This window comes from Pongo abelii, chromosome 8 (assembly GCF_028885655.2).
Source record: "Pongo abelii isolate AG06213 chromosome 8, NHGRI_mPonAbe1-v2.0_pri, whole genome shotgun sequence".
Classification (NCBI taxonomy): domain Eukaryota; kingdom Metazoa; phylum Chordata; class Mammalia; order Primates; family Hominidae; genus Pongo; species Pongo abelii.
The window spans coordinates 131558171-131575966 of record NC_071993.2 but is presented as its reverse complement, the minus strand read 5'-3'; the positions used below and the strand labels follow the sequence as shown (position 1 = coordinate 131575966).

Genomic DNA, 17796 nt, shown 5'->3' with positions numbered 1-17796 from the left:
GGGGGGGCCTGGCTGGTAAGGGGGCACTGAGATGGCGGGATCACTTGAGCCTGGGAGGTCCAGGCTGCAGTGAGCCATGACTGTGCCACTGCACTGCACTCCAGCCAGGGTGACAGATGGAGACATTGACTCAAAAAAAAAAAAAAAAAGAGAAAAGAAAAGAAAACCCACTGGAGGACGAAGCCAGACTCACTTAGGGTGGGGGTGGGGTAGGTGTAGACAATAAAATCATAACCTATTCTTTTTCCTTTCTAAAATTTGGAAGTTTGAAAGGCAATCTATCCCAAAATAGTCAAAATATAAAGGTCGCAAAATGAGTGACTTTATTATTTCTTCCATATTGTTGTAATCTTGCTGTTACACTGTCTTGCCAGTGAGATATATTAACACACTGATAGGACTTGTCAATTCTTAACCTTTCAGAGAAGCAGCAAAAACTCAGGAAAAGCCATAGGCATTTCTGCTTCTTGCTTTCACACTGAAAGAACTTCACGGTTGAAACTATTCAGTGGATTTCGTTTGCTATCTTCCCCCTCCTTCCCAGCCAGGTCAGCTTTCACAGGGAGCCCATGCTTGGCTGCCTGGCCAACCCCACAGGCTGCCTGAGTCCTGCAATCCATTCCAAGCTCCAGGGCCTCCCTGATGGGGCTGCCTCCCCCGACCCACTTCACAAGGCACCAACCTACCTGGTGGGCTTCCACTCCTATCGCTTGCAGGGCAGACTTGAAAAACTCAGGAGAGGGCTTCCCCACCACCTCGGCTTTGATGCCACAGGCATACTGGGAAAAGAGAGAGGGACATGGCATGGGTTTGGGATCAACGAACAGGTGTACGCCCAGCCACGGAAACCCTGTCCCAAATGTGCCCCCAAGAGTCAAGGGCCTTGAAGAAGCAGGATGCTGTGGGCCTGAGAACTCATCTCACAGGCAGGAGCCTCACAACTCCAGAAAGGGCTGCCCGGGTTGCTCAGGTCACCTAGCACCAGGCACCCTGCCATCCGCTCAAAGGCCTACGCACAGCAGAAGGCATCCAAGAGCTGGCAAAACTACAGGGCTCCCAAGGGCCAGCAGAGCAGTGCTCTGCTCACTCACCTGCAATTCCGTCCTCCCATCCCTTCTCCCCTTCTTCTCCCCTGCTCACTCCCAGCTCATCACAGACCTCCTGGGTGGAGCCCAGGGCTCCATCTGCTCGTCTGCCTCTCCCTCCCACCTGCGGCTGTGAGGATGGGACGGGATGTGAGGCTGACCTGGGGCAGCTAATGGGACCTGGGCCAGAGTGGATCCAGGGGAGCCCCACCCGGAGGCCTTGCCACAGATGGCCTTGGAAACTGAAGGGGAAGTCAGGAAGGAGGCCAGTGAGGACCCGTCAAGCTTGAGGTGCTGCAGACGCCCAGGGTCAGGAACGAGACCGGTGGTCAGCACTGATACAGAAGCCACAAGCCCAAGAGGAGCGTGGCAGAGACCAGCTGGGAGAGCGGAAGGGTCCACAGCAGGCAGGGGGGCTGCGCCCACTGGAGGATGGGGAGGACGAAAAGGGAGAGATGGGGAGGGAGGAGGACAGCCTAGGGCCGGACCAGCCCAGAACAGGCAGGCAGCCTTTGTGGAAACACAAAAGGCCATTTGTACATTAATTAAACACAGCCTCTTCTCAACAAAGACCCAAAACGTCCCAGGTGCCCTGAGGTCTGAAGAGAGCTTGGGACAGAACCAGAGCTGGTACCTCAAGCGCCTTCATGTAGGGACCAACGTCCAGCATCAGGCCAGAGGTCTCCTTGTAGTAACGCCTAGGAGAGAGCAGAACGGAGCACGGGATGCTGAGCACGAGGAGCTGAGCGCGGGGTGCTGAGCACGGGGAGCTGACCGCAGGATGTTATTGGGAGCTGAGCACTGGGACTATCCCGCTGGCTGCAGAGCCAAGCTGGGGCTGAGGGGCCGTCCAGGCGCCACGCTGAGAATGATCGCAGGGGACCAGCACCACAGAGCCGGGCGGCAGGCTGCCATACCCAGTGGGGAGAGCGCAGCAGCCAGCAGCTCCAGGGACGCCACGGGTCACACAGAACGCGCCCCTGCTGTCAGACTCGCGGGGACCCTGCTGCAATGATTAACAGGGGACCCAGAGGGCAGATGGTTTCAGTTGCTAACACAGAGAATGACAAGTGACCTGTGTCCTGGGAAGGAACAGCAGGTCCACAGGGTATGTGGCGAACCCCTAATTGCTAATAATTAACCCCTAATTGCTGGCTGAAGAAGAGAACTCCATTAGTTCCATAGCACCCTGCTACATCCCCTAGTAGCCGGAGGTCAAGCGAGGTGCCAGGTTTCATGGGCGCCAGATGCTTTTATGAGAAGACAACTGTTTCTTCCCGTCTCATGGGGGTGGAGACAGGCTCTGCACGAGGGAGCATTCCTTTCTCAAAATGGCCTCACTGCTCTTTGAGCCCAGTGCTGGCTTGGTGGCTGGCTGCAGCCCGGCCTGGCCCACCCTACGATCGCGTCACACGGAGCCTCAAGGCACCCACAGTCCAGACACATGGTGGGCCAGACCCGGCTCTGGCTGAACAAAGCCAATTGACTACAGTGGGGGAGAAAGTGGTTTAACCTGCACTGCTCTGAAGACGCAGTTCACTGAAAGCCAAGAATACACAAGGGGGCTTGATTCTTGTAACCACTAAAATGTTTTGCCATCCACTATCACATCAGTTTCCCTCTCCTTCTGCCATGCCCTTAGGATTTGGGAGACATGGAGAAAGCACGTATGCAGAAAATGAGAGGGAAGAAGAGCGCATGCTGACTTGAGCGTTCAGATGTCGCTGCCTTCTAACGGTGTGACTTTGGGTTGCTTATGCCTGTGGGCCTCAGTTTCCTGATCTGTAAAATGGGCAAAACGAACAACAAACAATACCCACCTCACGGACTGCTGTGAAGCTTGAACAGAATAACGCATGCAAAGTTACTAACTCGGTACCTTGCAAGCAGAAGCTGCCCAGATGAGACAGGAGAATATTATTATAAATAACCTTTCATCCAGGCTGACACAAGCAGTAAGATATGAGCTGGGGGAAGGAAAAAATGAACACAGCCCTGTTCAATTTGGGGGATTGAAATGTGTTCTGTGACCACCTGGGGTGTGAGAACTGAGCTCCTTGGGAGCTGCCCTGGGGCTGTGCCCTTCCTCCAGCTCCACCACTCCTGGGGACCCTGCCTGTCCCTTTCTGCCCCACCTGACGCCTTGAAGCTGTAGGAGCCACCCAGCCACACCTGTGGGATGAACCACTCACCCCTGTGCCTCCTCCACTGCCTGCCTCAGACGCTTCCTGGCTAAACTTACAAGCTGGGATGCAGGTACGGGCTTCAGCCAAACCCGGGCCTTGCCAGAGCTGGTCCCTTGCCACTCCCCTGTTAGGCGGCTTTGGAGCTTGGAGTCTGTTTGTTGAAGGTGTGGGCATCTCCTGTTGAGACGTGGGCTTGGGACTCTCCACGTGAACCCCAGGCCTGTTCCACAGCCTCCGAGGCTCTGTGCTCTGGGGTCATGGCACAGAGATACAGGCTGGCTGGGATGCCGTGAATGCTCACAGAGGGGGGACCTGCAAATGCCCTCCCTTTTAGAGTGACCCCCAAAAACAGGCTTAGAAATCTCTAAGTTCATGTCTTAAACGCAGACTTCGAATGTATATTTTGCATTTACATGGCCTAAAAAAGTACTGCCTTTTCTTTTTCCCAGTTGGACGATCGGCTACTTTGGTCTGATGATTTCTTTAGTGGGGTCCAGAGTTCTCAGGAAACGGTAAGGGGACACCAGGTCCTGAGGCCTGCACTGGCTGGTGCTGCAAATGGCCCAGGTTACCTTGGTCCCCCTTGGCATTAACAATCCCAGATGCTCCACAGCCCTTTGCAGGACTCGGGGACACTCCCAGCCCCAGGCCTGCTCCCCAGGGACTCACGGTCTGGTGGGGAAGCAAAGAAGCCCACAGACAAACTTTAAAGGGCAGGACCCAGGGGAGAGGCAGTCTGCTTGAACAGGGCGGGGGACAGGCGGGGTTCAGGGAGGCAGGAGAGGCATGAAAGCTGAGACCTAAGCTAAAAGGAGGTGAAGGGGAGGTCCAGGTCCAGGTCCAGGGAGCACCTTGGAATCTGCTGAGCACCCTGCTGAGGACCAGGGTGGCCACGCCACCACAGGCAAGGCCCTCTGCAGGCCTTCGAAGGCCAAGACCCTCGTCCCCTCCTGCCCACCTGTGCCAGGAGAGGGAGGGCATCGAGGTGGGTAGGGAGGGCCTCCCTAATGAAGTGATGTGTGGAAGTAAGCCAGGACGGAGGAAAGAATATACCCCGCACAGGAAATGCTTACCCAGCAACAAAAGAAAACCTGAAATCAACAAAACTACTCCATTGCGACAGGTACAGCTCTGTTTGGAGCTGAGGATTCTGGGGGCTTCTGGGCCCAGACCCCTGTCCCTCAGCTACCCTGGGGCCGGCTGGAGGCTGGGTGGACGGGGAGCAAGCACCTCCCATCATCTGGCAAAACCTCCTAAGGGGACCCACGCGGCGACACTTCCGCTGGCCTCACGTTCCCTGCAGCCTCTTCTAAAGCGAAAGAAACCTGGATTTTCTTATGTTTAAATTTAGTCCTGGATGGGATTTTAAAAAAACTGAACATGCAACTTAAAATACACAATCAAAACCTTGTCTTTGCATGCTAATCTTTAGAGTCCAAGGAGAACACGAACTTCCAGGAATCAAAATGAGAAACTTTAACATTTATTTTTTTAAAAACTGAATCTGGGCTTGATTTTATAGTGCCCAGAATTTTTCTTTATTCCTTATTCATTCAGAAAAACAAAAAGGCATCTTGAGGCCTACTGTTACCTGAAAACATTTTTTAGAGACACGGCAAATATAAGCACTTAAAATTTTTTTTTAATATGAAAGCCCGGTAACCTCCACACACTAGAGATGCGATGGATTTCTCCTGTTACTGGTTACTGGTTTAACCTGGCCAACGGCAGCCCCACTTAGGACGTGAATGTTCTAGCCACAAAGAGGAACCCGTGGATGCTGGAAAGAAAGGGGGAAGCCCAGGAGGAGGAGTCAGATGCAATTTTATGCTTTATTCTTCTGCCGTTTCCGATTATTCAGCACAGCCTCCCTGCAAATGACCACTTGACCTTTCCCAGAAGAGCCATTAACCTTCCATAGTCTGTCAGGTAAACAGCTTAATTTTCTGACAGCAGCATGACAGAAGAAATTACAAAGGCAATTCCCACTCTCGGGTCCAAACAGATGCCAAATGTAAATCACTCCATTTCCAGGAGAGGGACAGTCTGCCCTGGCGCCCCCACCCACTGCTCCTGCCTCCTTGGTGGGCACCACTCAGCCTGTGCCCCTGTGTCCTGCAGTGCAGGATGGACCTCACCAGCAGTGACCCACAGCCGAAGAGAGCATGGTGATGGCAGCTCTTTGAGGGTCCTCGGGCTGTCCTGAGAAACTGGGACCTAGGCCCTAAAACCGCTAGTTCCTTTCTCTGGTTTTTAAACACCCAGAACCCCCATCAGCAGAGACCCCACTAATCTCCTACTTTAAACAAATCCTTGTTTACTATGACATTTGCTGCAGTATTACAAAGCTGAAAGCGACTGCTTCCGGGTTTGTTTTTTTTTTTCCTTTTTCAACAATATACCTGTTCTGACTATTATTATCCATGATCTGGAATAGTGGTTTTTAATAATTACAAGACTACTTTTTTTCTTTTCTTTTTTGTAGAGATGGAATCTTACTATGTTGCCCAGGCTGGTCTCGAACCTCTGGGCTCAAGCCATCCTCTCACCTCAGCTTCCCAAAGTGCTGGGATTACAGGCGTGTGCCACCAAGCTCAGCATGAGACATCTTTAAAGAAAAAAGTGTTAACATTAACGAATTACTGCAGAGCTTCTTCATTATGCTTGTTCTCTAGTGAGGTGTTGGTGACTCAAAGTCCTAACGGGTCAGCCCGGGGAAATAAGTTAAGAGGCCAGGTTCTGTGGCTTGCTCCATAGCAGCGACCTAAGTTGCAATGGGTGTAAGTTTAAAAAGGGACTACAAGGGTTAATTTAATATGTCAACTTGGCTGGGCCACGGTGCCCAGATATGTGGTCAAACATTATTCTGGATGTTTCTGTGAAGGTGTTTTTGGATGAGATTAACATTTAAATCGGTGAACTAGGAGGAGAGAACATTCCCTTCCGCAATGTGGGTGGACCGCATCCAACCAGTTGCAGGCTTTACTAGAACAAAGACTGACCTTCGAGCAAGAATCCCACCAGCACATCGCCTTAGGACTCTGCTGCAGCGCATTCCTGAGTCCCCAGCCTGCCAGCCCTGCTCTGCAGGGCTCCACAGTCAATCTCGCTACATATCTATATCCTGTAGCTTCGGGCTTCTCTGAGGAACCCTGACTACATACAGGACACATTTTATTTACATGAGAAACACACTAGAAATGTTTAGTTACTAAAAAGAAAATCCTTTTATTTCGTGAAACATCTTTCACTTGTCCATTTTTGATAGAGACACAGCGTGAAGAAGTACTTCTCTACTTTGAAAAAAAACAACAAACCGCACACGATCAATGGCAACTGACTCTGTGGTCTGGAGACAGGGACAACAGGGAGGGCTGGGGTTTGCAGTAAACTCAAACTAATGGAGGCAGTGGCTCCAGCGACGCTGCTGCATGTGCAGGAATGTGAGGCTCAGTATTGTCAGATCTTCTGATTCTTCAAAAGAATCCAGAAATCTGGATATTTTCTGTAAAATCTCCCCATTTTTAAACACAGCCTCAAAAATACATTTAAGGTTTTGTTGTTTTTTTCGAGATGGAGTCTTGCTCTGTCGCCCAGGCTAGAGTGCAATGGCGCAATTTTGGCTTACTGCAACCTCTGCCTCCCAGGTTCAAGCAATTCTCATGCCTCAGCCTCCCGAGTAGCTGGGACTATAGGCATGCACCACCACGCCTGGCTAATTTTTGTATTTTTAGTAGAGACAGCGTTTCACCATGTTGGCCAGCCTGGTCTTGAACCCCTGGCCTCAGGTGATCTGCCCACCTTGTCCTCCCAAAGTGCTGGGATTACAGGCGTGAGCCACTGTCCCCAGCCCACATTTAAGGCTTGTGTGGGCAAAAAGTCTGCTCTAGAATGTAGCTTAGAGGTAACACGCGCAGGGTCTGGGGTCGGCCACACCAAGTGGCACTCCTGATCCTATCAGCACTCAATGGCTGGGGGACAGCAGCTTATTTCATCTCCTGTGGCTTCAACACCCCCACCTGCAAAACGGCAATGACCTGCCTAGACCCCACAAGGTGGTAGTCAGAATTACACAAAACGGGGTACACAAAGTGCGTGGCAATGGCCAATGGCCAGATTAAAAAGTCCCTCCCTGTCTGTTCCATCAGCTGGTCCCGTACAGCAAGCAGAGGCAGTGAGAGCTGTCACCAGAAGCACCGAAAGCACCGAAGCTGGAAAACACTTCCCCCGCCACGGCCTCAGAATTCCCACACTTCATGAGAAGCTGAGGTAGACACTCCAAAGTGTCCTTGCAACCCTAGGAGCCTGTGATTCTAGAATTCTAGCTGTGCAGAACCCTGTGATTCTAGAATTCTAGCTGTGCAGAACCCTGTGATTCTAGAATTCTAGCTGTGCAGAACCCTGTGATTCTAGAATTCTAGCTGTGCAGAACCCTGTGATTCTAGAATTCTAGGCTGTGCAGAACCCTGTGATTCTAGAATTCTAGGCTGTGCAGAACCCTGTGATTCTAAAATTCTAGGCTGTGCAGAACCCTGTGATTCTAGAATTCTAGGCTGTGCAGAACCCTGTGATTCTAAAATTCTAGGCTGTGCAGAACCCTGTGATTCTAGAATTCTAGGCTGTGCAGAATAAATCTGTGCAGCTTTCTGGAAACAACTTGGCAACATGCCTCAAGAACCTCAAAAATACTCGTTCTGTAACTGTATCCGGAGACGTCATCCGAAATGCACCAAGATGCTCATCAAAGCCCTAGTATGGTAAAAAAACCAGGAACAATCTAGATGCCGTCAGCAGGGATCAGTTAGAAAAAAATCGCGCTTTCCAGTCCCGGACCTGGACCCTACAGCCGCAGAGATGTTGATGCCTAAGAAGAACCAGATTGCTATTTATGAACTCCTTTTTAAGGAGAGAGTCATGATGGTAGCCAAGAAGAATGTCCACCTGCCTAAGACCCGGAGCTGGCAGATGAGAATGTGCCCAACCTTCACGTCATGAAGGCCAGGCAGTCTCTCAGGTCCTGAGGCTGCGGGAAGGAAGTTTGCCTGGAGACATTTCTACTGGTACCTCACCCACACGGGGATCTAGAATCTCTGTGATTACCACCATCTGCCCCTGGAGAGCGTGTCTGCTACCCCATGCCACAGCCATCCAGAGACTGGCAGGGTGCGGCCTAAAGGTCTGGAGCGTGACCGACCTGTAAGACCCACAAGAGGGGAAGCCAACAGAGACACTCACAGAGAGGCAGAGACACCCACAGATAGAGAGACACCCACAGATGGGGAGAGATACCCACAGACAGGAAGAGACACCCACAGATGCAGAGAGACAACTACAGACAGGGAGAGATACCTACAGACAGAAAGAGACACCCACAGACGAGGAGAGACACAGAGAGAGACACCCACAGAGAGAGACACCCACAGACAGAGACACCCACAGACAGAGATACCCACAGACAGGAAGAGACACCTACAGACAGAGACACCCACGGACAGAGAAAGACACCCATAGACAGGAAGAGACACCCACAGAGAGAGAGAGACACCCAGACGAGGACAGACACCCACAGACAGAGACACTCACAGAGACACTCACAGAGAGACACCCACAGACAGAGACACCCACAGACAAGGAGAGACACCCACAGACAGACACCCACAGACAGAGACACTCACAGAGAGACACCCACAGAGACACCCACAGACAGAGACACCGACAGACGAGGAGACACCCACAGACAGACACCCACAGACAGAGACACTCACAGAGACACCCACAGACAGAGACACCGACAGACGAGGAGAGACACCCACAGACAGACACCCACAGACAGAGACACTCACAGAGACGGACACCCACAGACAGAGACAGACACCCACAGATGGGAGAGACACCCACAGACAGAGAGAGATACCCACAGGTGGGGAAAGATACCCACAGATAGGGAGAGACACCCACAGACAGACACCCACAGACAGAGAGAGACATCCACACACAGACACCCACAGAGAGAAAGAGACACCCACAGATGGAGTGCTGTTCCCCCATTGCCAATGAGAAAGCTGAGGCTGGGAATGGGTCAGCAACCGAATTTCAGTTTACAGGTGTATTTGGTCGTGGATATGGTCAGCCACCTCAGTAGAACTGGCGAGGGTTATTTTGCATTGAATAAACTTATAAGCAGAAAAAAAAAAAAGAAAAAAATTACAAGAGGCTGGGTGCGGTGGCTCATGCCTGTAATCCCAGCACTTTGGGAGGCCGAGGTGGGTGGATCACAAGGTCAGGAGATCAAGACCATCCTGGCCAACATGGTGAAACCCTGCCTCTACTAAAAATACAAAAATTAGCTGGGTGTGGTGGCACGTGCCTGTAGTCCCAGCTACTCAGGAGGCTGGGGCAGGAGAATTGCTTGAACCCGGGAGGCAGAGGTTGCAGCGAGCCGAGATCACGCCACTGCACTCCAGCCTGGGTGACAGAGCGAGACTCAGTCTTAAAAAATATATATATATACAAGATAGCCACACAATAGATAACCATGCCCCAAGACATATCCATTTGCTGCATGCTAAGTCAGTCACAAATATTGTTTGGTGAACAATAAAAAACAGGTGACAAAACAAGGTCAAGTGTGACATCAATGCTGTGAACATCTCCATCCATAATAGTCTATTCGCACAGGAAGCCACTTGCAAGGACATACACCAAAATAGGGACAGGTGTTTTCCTCGTGCAGTGGGACTAAAAATACTTTCTGGTTTCTTCTTTTGCTCATCTGTATTGTCTAATTTTTCTTCAATGAACATGTGCTATCTCAGTGTAAGAAAAATGTTAAAAATAACCAACACTGTTTTGTTTAAGAAAGAGATTGCAAGGTATGTGCTAGAGGCTCAGACAAAACACTGATCACAAAATCACAGCTTTACAGAGACAGTGATCTGTGGCCAGAGACTGTCGGTGCCCAGACTGGGTAGGCCCTCAAGCCTATGTTTTACTAATTAGACAACCCTTGAGAGCATTCTCCAACACCCTGCTACATCCTATGCAAATGTACCTTCTCCTTCTTTGCTCTAAACTTGGGACAATCAACACTTGGCCTCTGAGATCTCCAGAGGGTCTCCCTCTGCAATGACGCCCTCTTCTAGTCTAGACTCCACATGGAAGCTTGATCAACCAGCTCCTGAAGACAGTGTTCCTGTTTCCTAAAGAAATGATTAAAGGAGAGGAATAAAGAAATGAAGAGAGAAAGCATGAAAAAGGGAGGGAAAAGAAGGTCACCGGTGCTCCTCCCATCTCCCCTTCTGCATCCTTCTCTGCCTGATTCCGCAAGTCAGAGACTGGCACAGCATCATCTAAAGCACCAAGAAATGACTCTCCCTGGAGCCAACTTACCCTTTTCCCAGTGATATGAGCACAGGATTTTCCAGCTCCATGAGCACCTGAAAGGCGTTATTCACGTTTTGGTAGGAAAAGCTTTCTCCTGCGTCTGCAATTACCACACAGTTTGGGCTGGATGTGTCGATCTGATCAAATTCTGAGCGGACTCCTGGAGAGAGAGAGAGAGAGAGTGTGACGAAGCCCTAGGAGGACATGGCCTACCTCCCCATCTCCTACCAGGGACACCTTTTACATGTCCTCCCCCTTTCTCAGATGCATTTCTTTCTGATCCTCACAGCTGCCATGGGAGGTGGACACAGAAGGGTGTTATTCCTATTTAACAAAGGAGGGAAGGAATTTGGCTTCTCACAGAGGGCTCATGAGGAGAAAGGTGGGCACACCCAGGACCCTCCATCCCAATACCACATCAGCCCCAGGAGCTCCCTGAGGTCACTATCGCAGGCAGGAAACCCACAGCTTTGCAACTAAGAAGGGAAACCTGCTCAGAAGACACTGAGAGCCTGCAGCAGGAGGAAATGGGGCTGCACAAGCCTTGGAGGGTTGGCACTACTGGTCCCAAACTGTAAGAACTGTTGACACATTTCAGGCAACCCCACACATATGTCCTAAAGAAAAAGCAGAATTCCATCCCCACAGGTCCAGTTCACCAGCTCCCTTAGGAAACTCTCTTCCTCCTTCTTCTTTGTCTTCCCCCATTTTAAATTAAAATAGGAAAATTCGCAAGGATACATCAAATCATTGGATTTGTGTCTTCAGATCCTAGAAGAAACATGCTGTCATCTCTCTTAGGATTAGATGTTGACCTTTCTAAATTGAAAAGAAACTGAGGCCAGGCACGGTGGCTCATGCCTGTAATCCCAGCACTTTGGGAGGCCAAGGCAGGCGGATCGCCTGAGGTCAGGAGTTCGAGACCAGCCTGGCCAACATGATCAAAACCCCCTCTCTACTAAAAATACAAAAATTAGCCCAGCATGGTGGCGGGCGCCTGTAATCTCAGCTACTCAGGAGGCTGAGGCAGGAGAATCACTTGAACCCGACAGGCAGAGGTTGCAGTGGGCTGAGATTGCGCCACTGTATTCCAGCCTGGGCAACAGAGCGAGACTCTGTCTCAAAAAAAAAAAGGAAGAAAGAAAGAAACTGAAATACACAATGAGATACGATTTCATACCCACCAGAATGGTGAGAATTAAAAAGACTGATAACACCAAGGTCTGGTGAGGATACTGAACAGCTGCAGCAGATGGAGGACGTGTAAAATAGTACAATCCCTCTGAAAAAAAGGTCTGGCAGAATTTTATAAAGATGAACATACATGTACCCTATGACCCAGTTATTTTGCTGCTAGGTATTTACCCAAAAGAACTGTGTAAGAATGTTCATAGCAGATTTGCTCATAATAGACTAAAACTGGTAACAATCCAGGTATTAACAACATGTGAATGGATAAACTGTGGTCTGTTCACTCAATGGAATACTATTCTGCAATAAAAATGAACAACACTGCTGATACACGCAACAATATGGATGAGTCTCAAAAACATTATGTTGGGTAAAAGAAGCCTTACACAAAAGACTACTGTGACGGAAAGGGTTAACTCAGCAAGACTAGGTTGCTCAAACCCTGTACATTCCAAAAAAGGCCTGTCTTCAGGACTGGCTCCTGGGAGATAACCTCTGAGCCACTGCGATGTTCTACCTGATAAGAGGGGTTTTGTATGCTCAAGGCCTTGGGCCCTGCTCTCTCAGTCTGACCAGATCACTTATGCTAACAGCTTGGCTTACAGTGAACACCTGTTTCTGTATCCCTGAGGCCCTGGCCCAGCTGTATCAGTTTGGACTCTGCGGGGCTGGAGACTGAGTCGCTAAGGTCAGTGACACAGGTGCTAATGTCTACACAGAAACCCTGGACACTGAGGCTCCAGTGAGCTTCCCTGGTGGCCGATGCTTCCCACGTGTTGTCACGCATCGTGGCTGGGAGAATCCACGCATCGTGGCTGGGAGAATCCACGCATCGTTGCTGGGAGAATCGAGTGTGCCCAGTAGGACTCCACTTCAAAGGGACAACAGGAAGTTCACGCCTGTCTTCTCCTAGACTTTGCCCCATGTGTCTCCTCTCTTTGCTGAATTTAATCTTTATTCTTTCACGGTAATAAGTCTAACTGTGAGTGTAACACCTTTTCTAAGTTCTGTGAGTCCTGCTAATGAATCATTCAGCCGGGGGGTAGCACTGGAGGCCCCAGCACAATTATATACTGTATGATTCTATTTACATAAAATTCTAGAATAGGAAAACTTATTTGTAATGGAAAAAATCCAAACAGTGGTTGCCTCTAAGGGGACAAGGGGTGGAGACCACCTGGGCAAGGTGCGAGGTAGCTGTCAGTGATGGTGATGGTCTAGCTCTTCATGGGGTTGGGCTCCACAGGTGCATGCATTTTTCAAAACTCAGCAAAAGTACACTTGAGGTGTGTACATTTCATTACATGTAAATTTTACATCAACAGGAAAAACTGTAAACAAATACCAAACTCTAATGATATGCTGAAGTGTTTAGGGGAGTATACCCGTGTCTGCATTTTACTCTGAAATGCATCTAAATAATAACACGGATAGATAGATGGAGGGATGGATGGATATAAAGTGAAGAAAATATCAAAAAATGTCATTTACAATCTAGGTGAAGGGTATAAAACTATGCCAAGCAAGACCGGAGGCGGTGGCTCACACCCGTAATCCCAGCACTTTGGGAGGCCAAGGTGGGTGGATCACCTGAGGTCATGAGTTTAAGACCAGCCTGGCCAACATGGTGAAACCCCATTTCTACTAAAAATACAAAAATTAGCAGGTGTGGTGGCACGCACCTGTAACCCCAGCTACGTGGGGGGCTGAGGCAGAAGAATCGCTTGAACCCGGGAAGCGGAGGTTACAGGAAGCCAAGATCACACCGCTGCTGTACTCCAGCCTGGGTGACAGAGCAAGACTCCGTCTCCAAAAAAAAAATCAGAACTATTCCAAGTAAAAATTATTTGAACTTTGTTGGATGCTTGAAAATTTTCATAAAATGTTAGATAGAAAATCCACCAATGATTGAAAAAAAAAAAAATTCCAAGTCTGAAAACAAGGGTCTAGTTATTGAAAACACGGAGGCAGGATTAGAGCTGAGGAAGAGCATTCGTCCTCCCTCCAGCCTCCCAGATTTGCCGTCTGCTTGTCTGATTCACTGGCCAAGGCCACCCTCCAAGCGGATGCCCACTTCCCTCTTCTGCTGGCTTCTTCCAGCTCCACTCCCAGGTCCAGCAACCCTTTTCTGGAGGATGGGGCAAGATAATTTTTCTTAAATCTTCTTTCTTTGAAGACCATGTTCCAAAGATACTAGCAGGGATCCCAGATTACAGAGAAAGAATTTTGAGAAACATGATTTCTAAAGGCCAGGCATGTCACCCTTAACTGGCACCAGGGCTATGAAGTCGACATCTGGGCTTTCAGGGAGCACCCGCCACTTCTGAGAGCCCCACCCTGCCCTGGAAAGGAAAGCCACGCTTGCCTCTGCCTAGAGGTTTGTAAAACTAAAAACATCAAGCGCAGAGGAAGGAAGAAGGTGCAGTGGACCAATGGAGAAGTGTCTGGAATTGCTAATGTCTCTTCTTTTTAAATATTCAGGAGGCACCAGTAATATTGTTCCTTCTGCTTCATTCCAAGAAAACCTCCCCACTGAGGGTCAAAGGGGCTCTCTGTTCTTGCATTCAGACTAAAATCAGGATGCAAACCTTGTGCCTACAGCCATTTGCAAACTGTTCCAAAGAGCAGGGCTGGTTTTCACATAGTTGAAGGCTATGGTGCCAGACGTTAGAAGCGATGGACCTCAACGTAGCTTCTCATTTATATTCATCTATTCTCGTTCTCATTTTCTCTCTCTCTCTCTTTCTCTCTCTGTCTCTCTCTCTGTCTCTTTCTCAACAGGAGCTAGAACTCTGCCACCTTGACAATTCCCTGGTCCCTTGGTCCATCCTAGATCAGGAAAGAAAGCCTAGGATTTTCCTCCCAGGAGCCATCCAGAACCTGCTCTAAGGACCCTCTGGTGTGAGGCCAAGGAATGGACAGGGCTGGGTCCTAACCTGCCCCCAGCCCCCAGCAGGAAGCCCCATGAGGTTTTTACCCCCCATCCATGAGTGTTGGTGGCCTAGCTCAGTCAGTGGTTTGCCCCAGTGAAAGAGGCCCTCTGCACAGCCCCCACCCTGGGAAAGGGGAGCTTTCACCCCTGTAAGGTCCTGGTGCCCGACAGGCCTACCGTCATGGATGAGCAGGTATGGTCGCAGGCCTCGCTCCTTCAGGATCTGGCAGGCAGCTGGTGCCGGGGCGGTCACCTCCTCCTCAGAGATGTCAAATCCAAGCCTCCGAAGCTGCCCCACCAGCTCTGCCCGGGACTTCTGCGACTCGTTGGTACAGAACCTCACCTTCAGCCGGGAACGCTTCAGTCTGCGGCAGGGGAGACACAGGCCTGGGAAGTCAGCACGTGCAGTGTTGGGCCTCTGAAGGAGGTTGCGCGGTGATTCTCGAAGGGCATCCAGCAAAGCCCAGAGCAGACCAGGCCACTGTGAGCCCCTGAGGGGGCCCTGGCTGACCCAGGATGTGTTTAGGCTGGGATTTCTGAGCTGAAGCAGATCCCTTCTCAGAGGACCCCCATACCACGCCCCGACAACTCTTTTCCATCCTCACTGAACTTCATACACCTGAGGCTCCCCGAGGTTCCCCACCTGACCCCTGCTTTTCATTGCCTCTCCCCCTGCCTGGGATGCAGCTCTGTCCCCCCGCCTCTCTACCTGTGCCACTTATTTTTTTTATTTCTTTATTTTTGAGACAGAGTCTCGCTCTTGTCGCCGAGGCTGGAGTGCAGTGGCATGATCTCAGCTCACTGCAACTTCCGCCTCCCAGATTCAAACGATTCTCCTGCCTCAGCCTCCAGAGCAGCTGGGATTACAGGCGCCTGCCATCATACCTGGCTAATTTTTTGTATTTTTAGTACAGACGGGGGTTTCACTACGTTAGCAAGGCTGGTCTCGAACTCCTGACCTCAGGTCTCCCAAAGTGCTGGGATTACAGGTGTGAGCCACCGTGCCTGGCCCACCTGCCTGGCCACTTCTACCCAGCCCGAGATCCATGCAATACCTCCTCTCCACAATCCTGCTCACCCTGGCTAGGGGCCACCTCTGAACGTCCACAGCTATTTCTCTGTCCCTTTCCACCACACTTAGCATTTCCACTTGCAGGTGAGCTGCACACGTCCACGCCTTACTAACTCTGGATCCACACTTCCCAGAAAGTACAAAGGCAGATGGCCCGAGACAGGTTTGTCTTCATCACTGTCAATGGAGAAAGGTTTGCCAAAGTCATCAGGGACACCAACTATTCCGGGACGGACAGACAGGACCTAGACCCTGCCCAAACCCAGCCTGGAGGTCTCATGAACTTCAGGATGCTGCCACTGGCCGGCGGCACCGAGCTTCTTCCCTCCTGAATTCACAGGAGACCCGCGAATCCAGGCTGCACCTGGGCAAGTTCTCAGAACGCACCAAATGAAGTAACATCCACCCTTCTGCAAACTGTCACTGAGCGCCTACTACGTGCCTGGCACTGGCCTGGTGCACAGAGCTGTAGTCGTGAGCATGGAAAAGGTCCCTGATCTCCAGGCCACCATCCAGGATGGGGTAGGAGGAGGGCACCAAACAAGAGACCCCGCAAAGGAAGGGCAATTTGTGACTGAGAAGAGAGAGACGCTACGTGGAATATAAACAGGGTGAGCAGACAGACGGTGACAAGGTGGGGTAGGAAGGTCGGGGAGGCCTCCCTGGGGAAGCAAGAGAGAGGGCCACAGGGTGTGGTGCTTCTGTGCAGGGACAGGAGGCTGGAGGACCTGGCGCCCACCAGGAAGGGACCCGAGCATGCTAGAGGAACCTACAGAGGCAGGCGGGGTGGGTCACTCAGACCTGGGGGGAGGGTGACAGGCAGGACTTGGCTCCCTCGCCAAGATCACAAGAGCCCTTCCTGGACAAACTGGCCCCAACAAGGCAGCGGTCATATTTGACATCTGCACTGAGCTGCAGTGTGGACTTGTGGAAAAGACATCAAGCTGCAAGCCCAAGGGCCGGGAGGCACTTTTAAGAAACCCTAGTAAAATTAATCAGCCATGCTAATTACATCTGACACTGTTCTCAGACAGGTCCCGAAACACACACATTCCACTGATCTCCAAAGATGCAGACATCTTGGCTCTTCATCTATTCTTTCAAGTTGTATATTTTTTATAACCTAAGCAATAGTGTTAAATGCATAATTTAAAATTTATAGAAAATACACATAGAGAGGAAGCATGTTTTCAAGTTTTGTTTACAGATGTGGCCCAATGAAATGAATACACGCAGATTCAACCCAGTTACTAGAACTACGGCTTGAAATCAACTTCCATCTGAGCAAGTGAGACCCAACTAAAAACTCAACTCAAACTGAACCCGGTATGAATGTAATTTATCCATGTTATGGGTGAGGTACTGAATCCCAGAAATGTCAAGGGCTTTCTGTCCCACTCTTGAGCCTGAGACTTTGGAGATGGAGCTGATATCTACGCACAGTTGAGTCAGGAACAGGAAATCAGCTCTCCTGGAGCTCTCTCACATAGTGGGGAAAGGACACAGCTCAGTGTGGGGTCTTAAAAGACTGGGGATTCAGGCCCAACTGGAGACCTGAGGGACAGACAAGGAGATGGCAGAAAAGGGCAGGCCAGGTGGTGGGAAGGGCCACCCACCTTGCGCACAGGCACGTGTGCACTGGCCCCACCCTCTCGGATAGAAAGAACTCAAGCAGCGTGGGGTATGTGGAAGGTGGAGCCAGAAAATGAGGCTGGAGTGGAGGACCACTGAGAGGGCAGATAAGGCAGAGCATGGTGGCTCAGGCCTATAATCCCAGCACTTTGGGAGGTCAAGGTTGGTGGATCACTTGAGGGCAGGAGTTCGAGATCAGCCCGGTCAACATGGAGAAATCCTGTCTCTACTAAAAATACCAAAAAAAATTAGCCAGTTGTGGTGACGGGCACCTGTAGTCCTAGCTACTTGGGAGGCTGAGGCAGAAGAATCTCT

General features: G+C 50.5%; 1 protein-coding gene across 12 annotated transcripts in view; it reads right to left on the bottom strand.

Annotated features, from left to right (window-relative positions):
- The window catches only part of LHPP (phospholysine phosphohistidine inorganic pyrophosphate phosphatase), a 154096-nt gene that overhangs the window by 116833 nt on the left and 19467 nt on the right, over positions 1 to 17796 (bottom strand). For 11 of the 12 annotated variants that reach the window (XR_010141643.1, XR_008510692.2, XM_002821242.4 and 8 more), the window contains exons 2-5: positions 14955 to 15142; positions 10661 to 10814; positions 1720 to 1783; positions 687 to 779 (exon numbers count right to left, since the gene is read on the bottom strand). Coding sequence is in view for 10 of the 12 variants with exons in the window: in XM_002821242.4 (XP_002821288.1) it covers positions 687 to 779; positions 1720 to 1783; positions 10661 to 10814; positions 14955 to 15142 (499 nt within the window). In the remaining 2 variants the exon portion in view is untranslated. The remainder of the gene's footprint in view (positions 1 to 686; positions 780 to 1719; positions 1784 to 10660; positions 10815 to 14954; positions 15143 to 17796) is intronic. The other variant, XM_024253387.3, reaches the window with a different exon arrangement.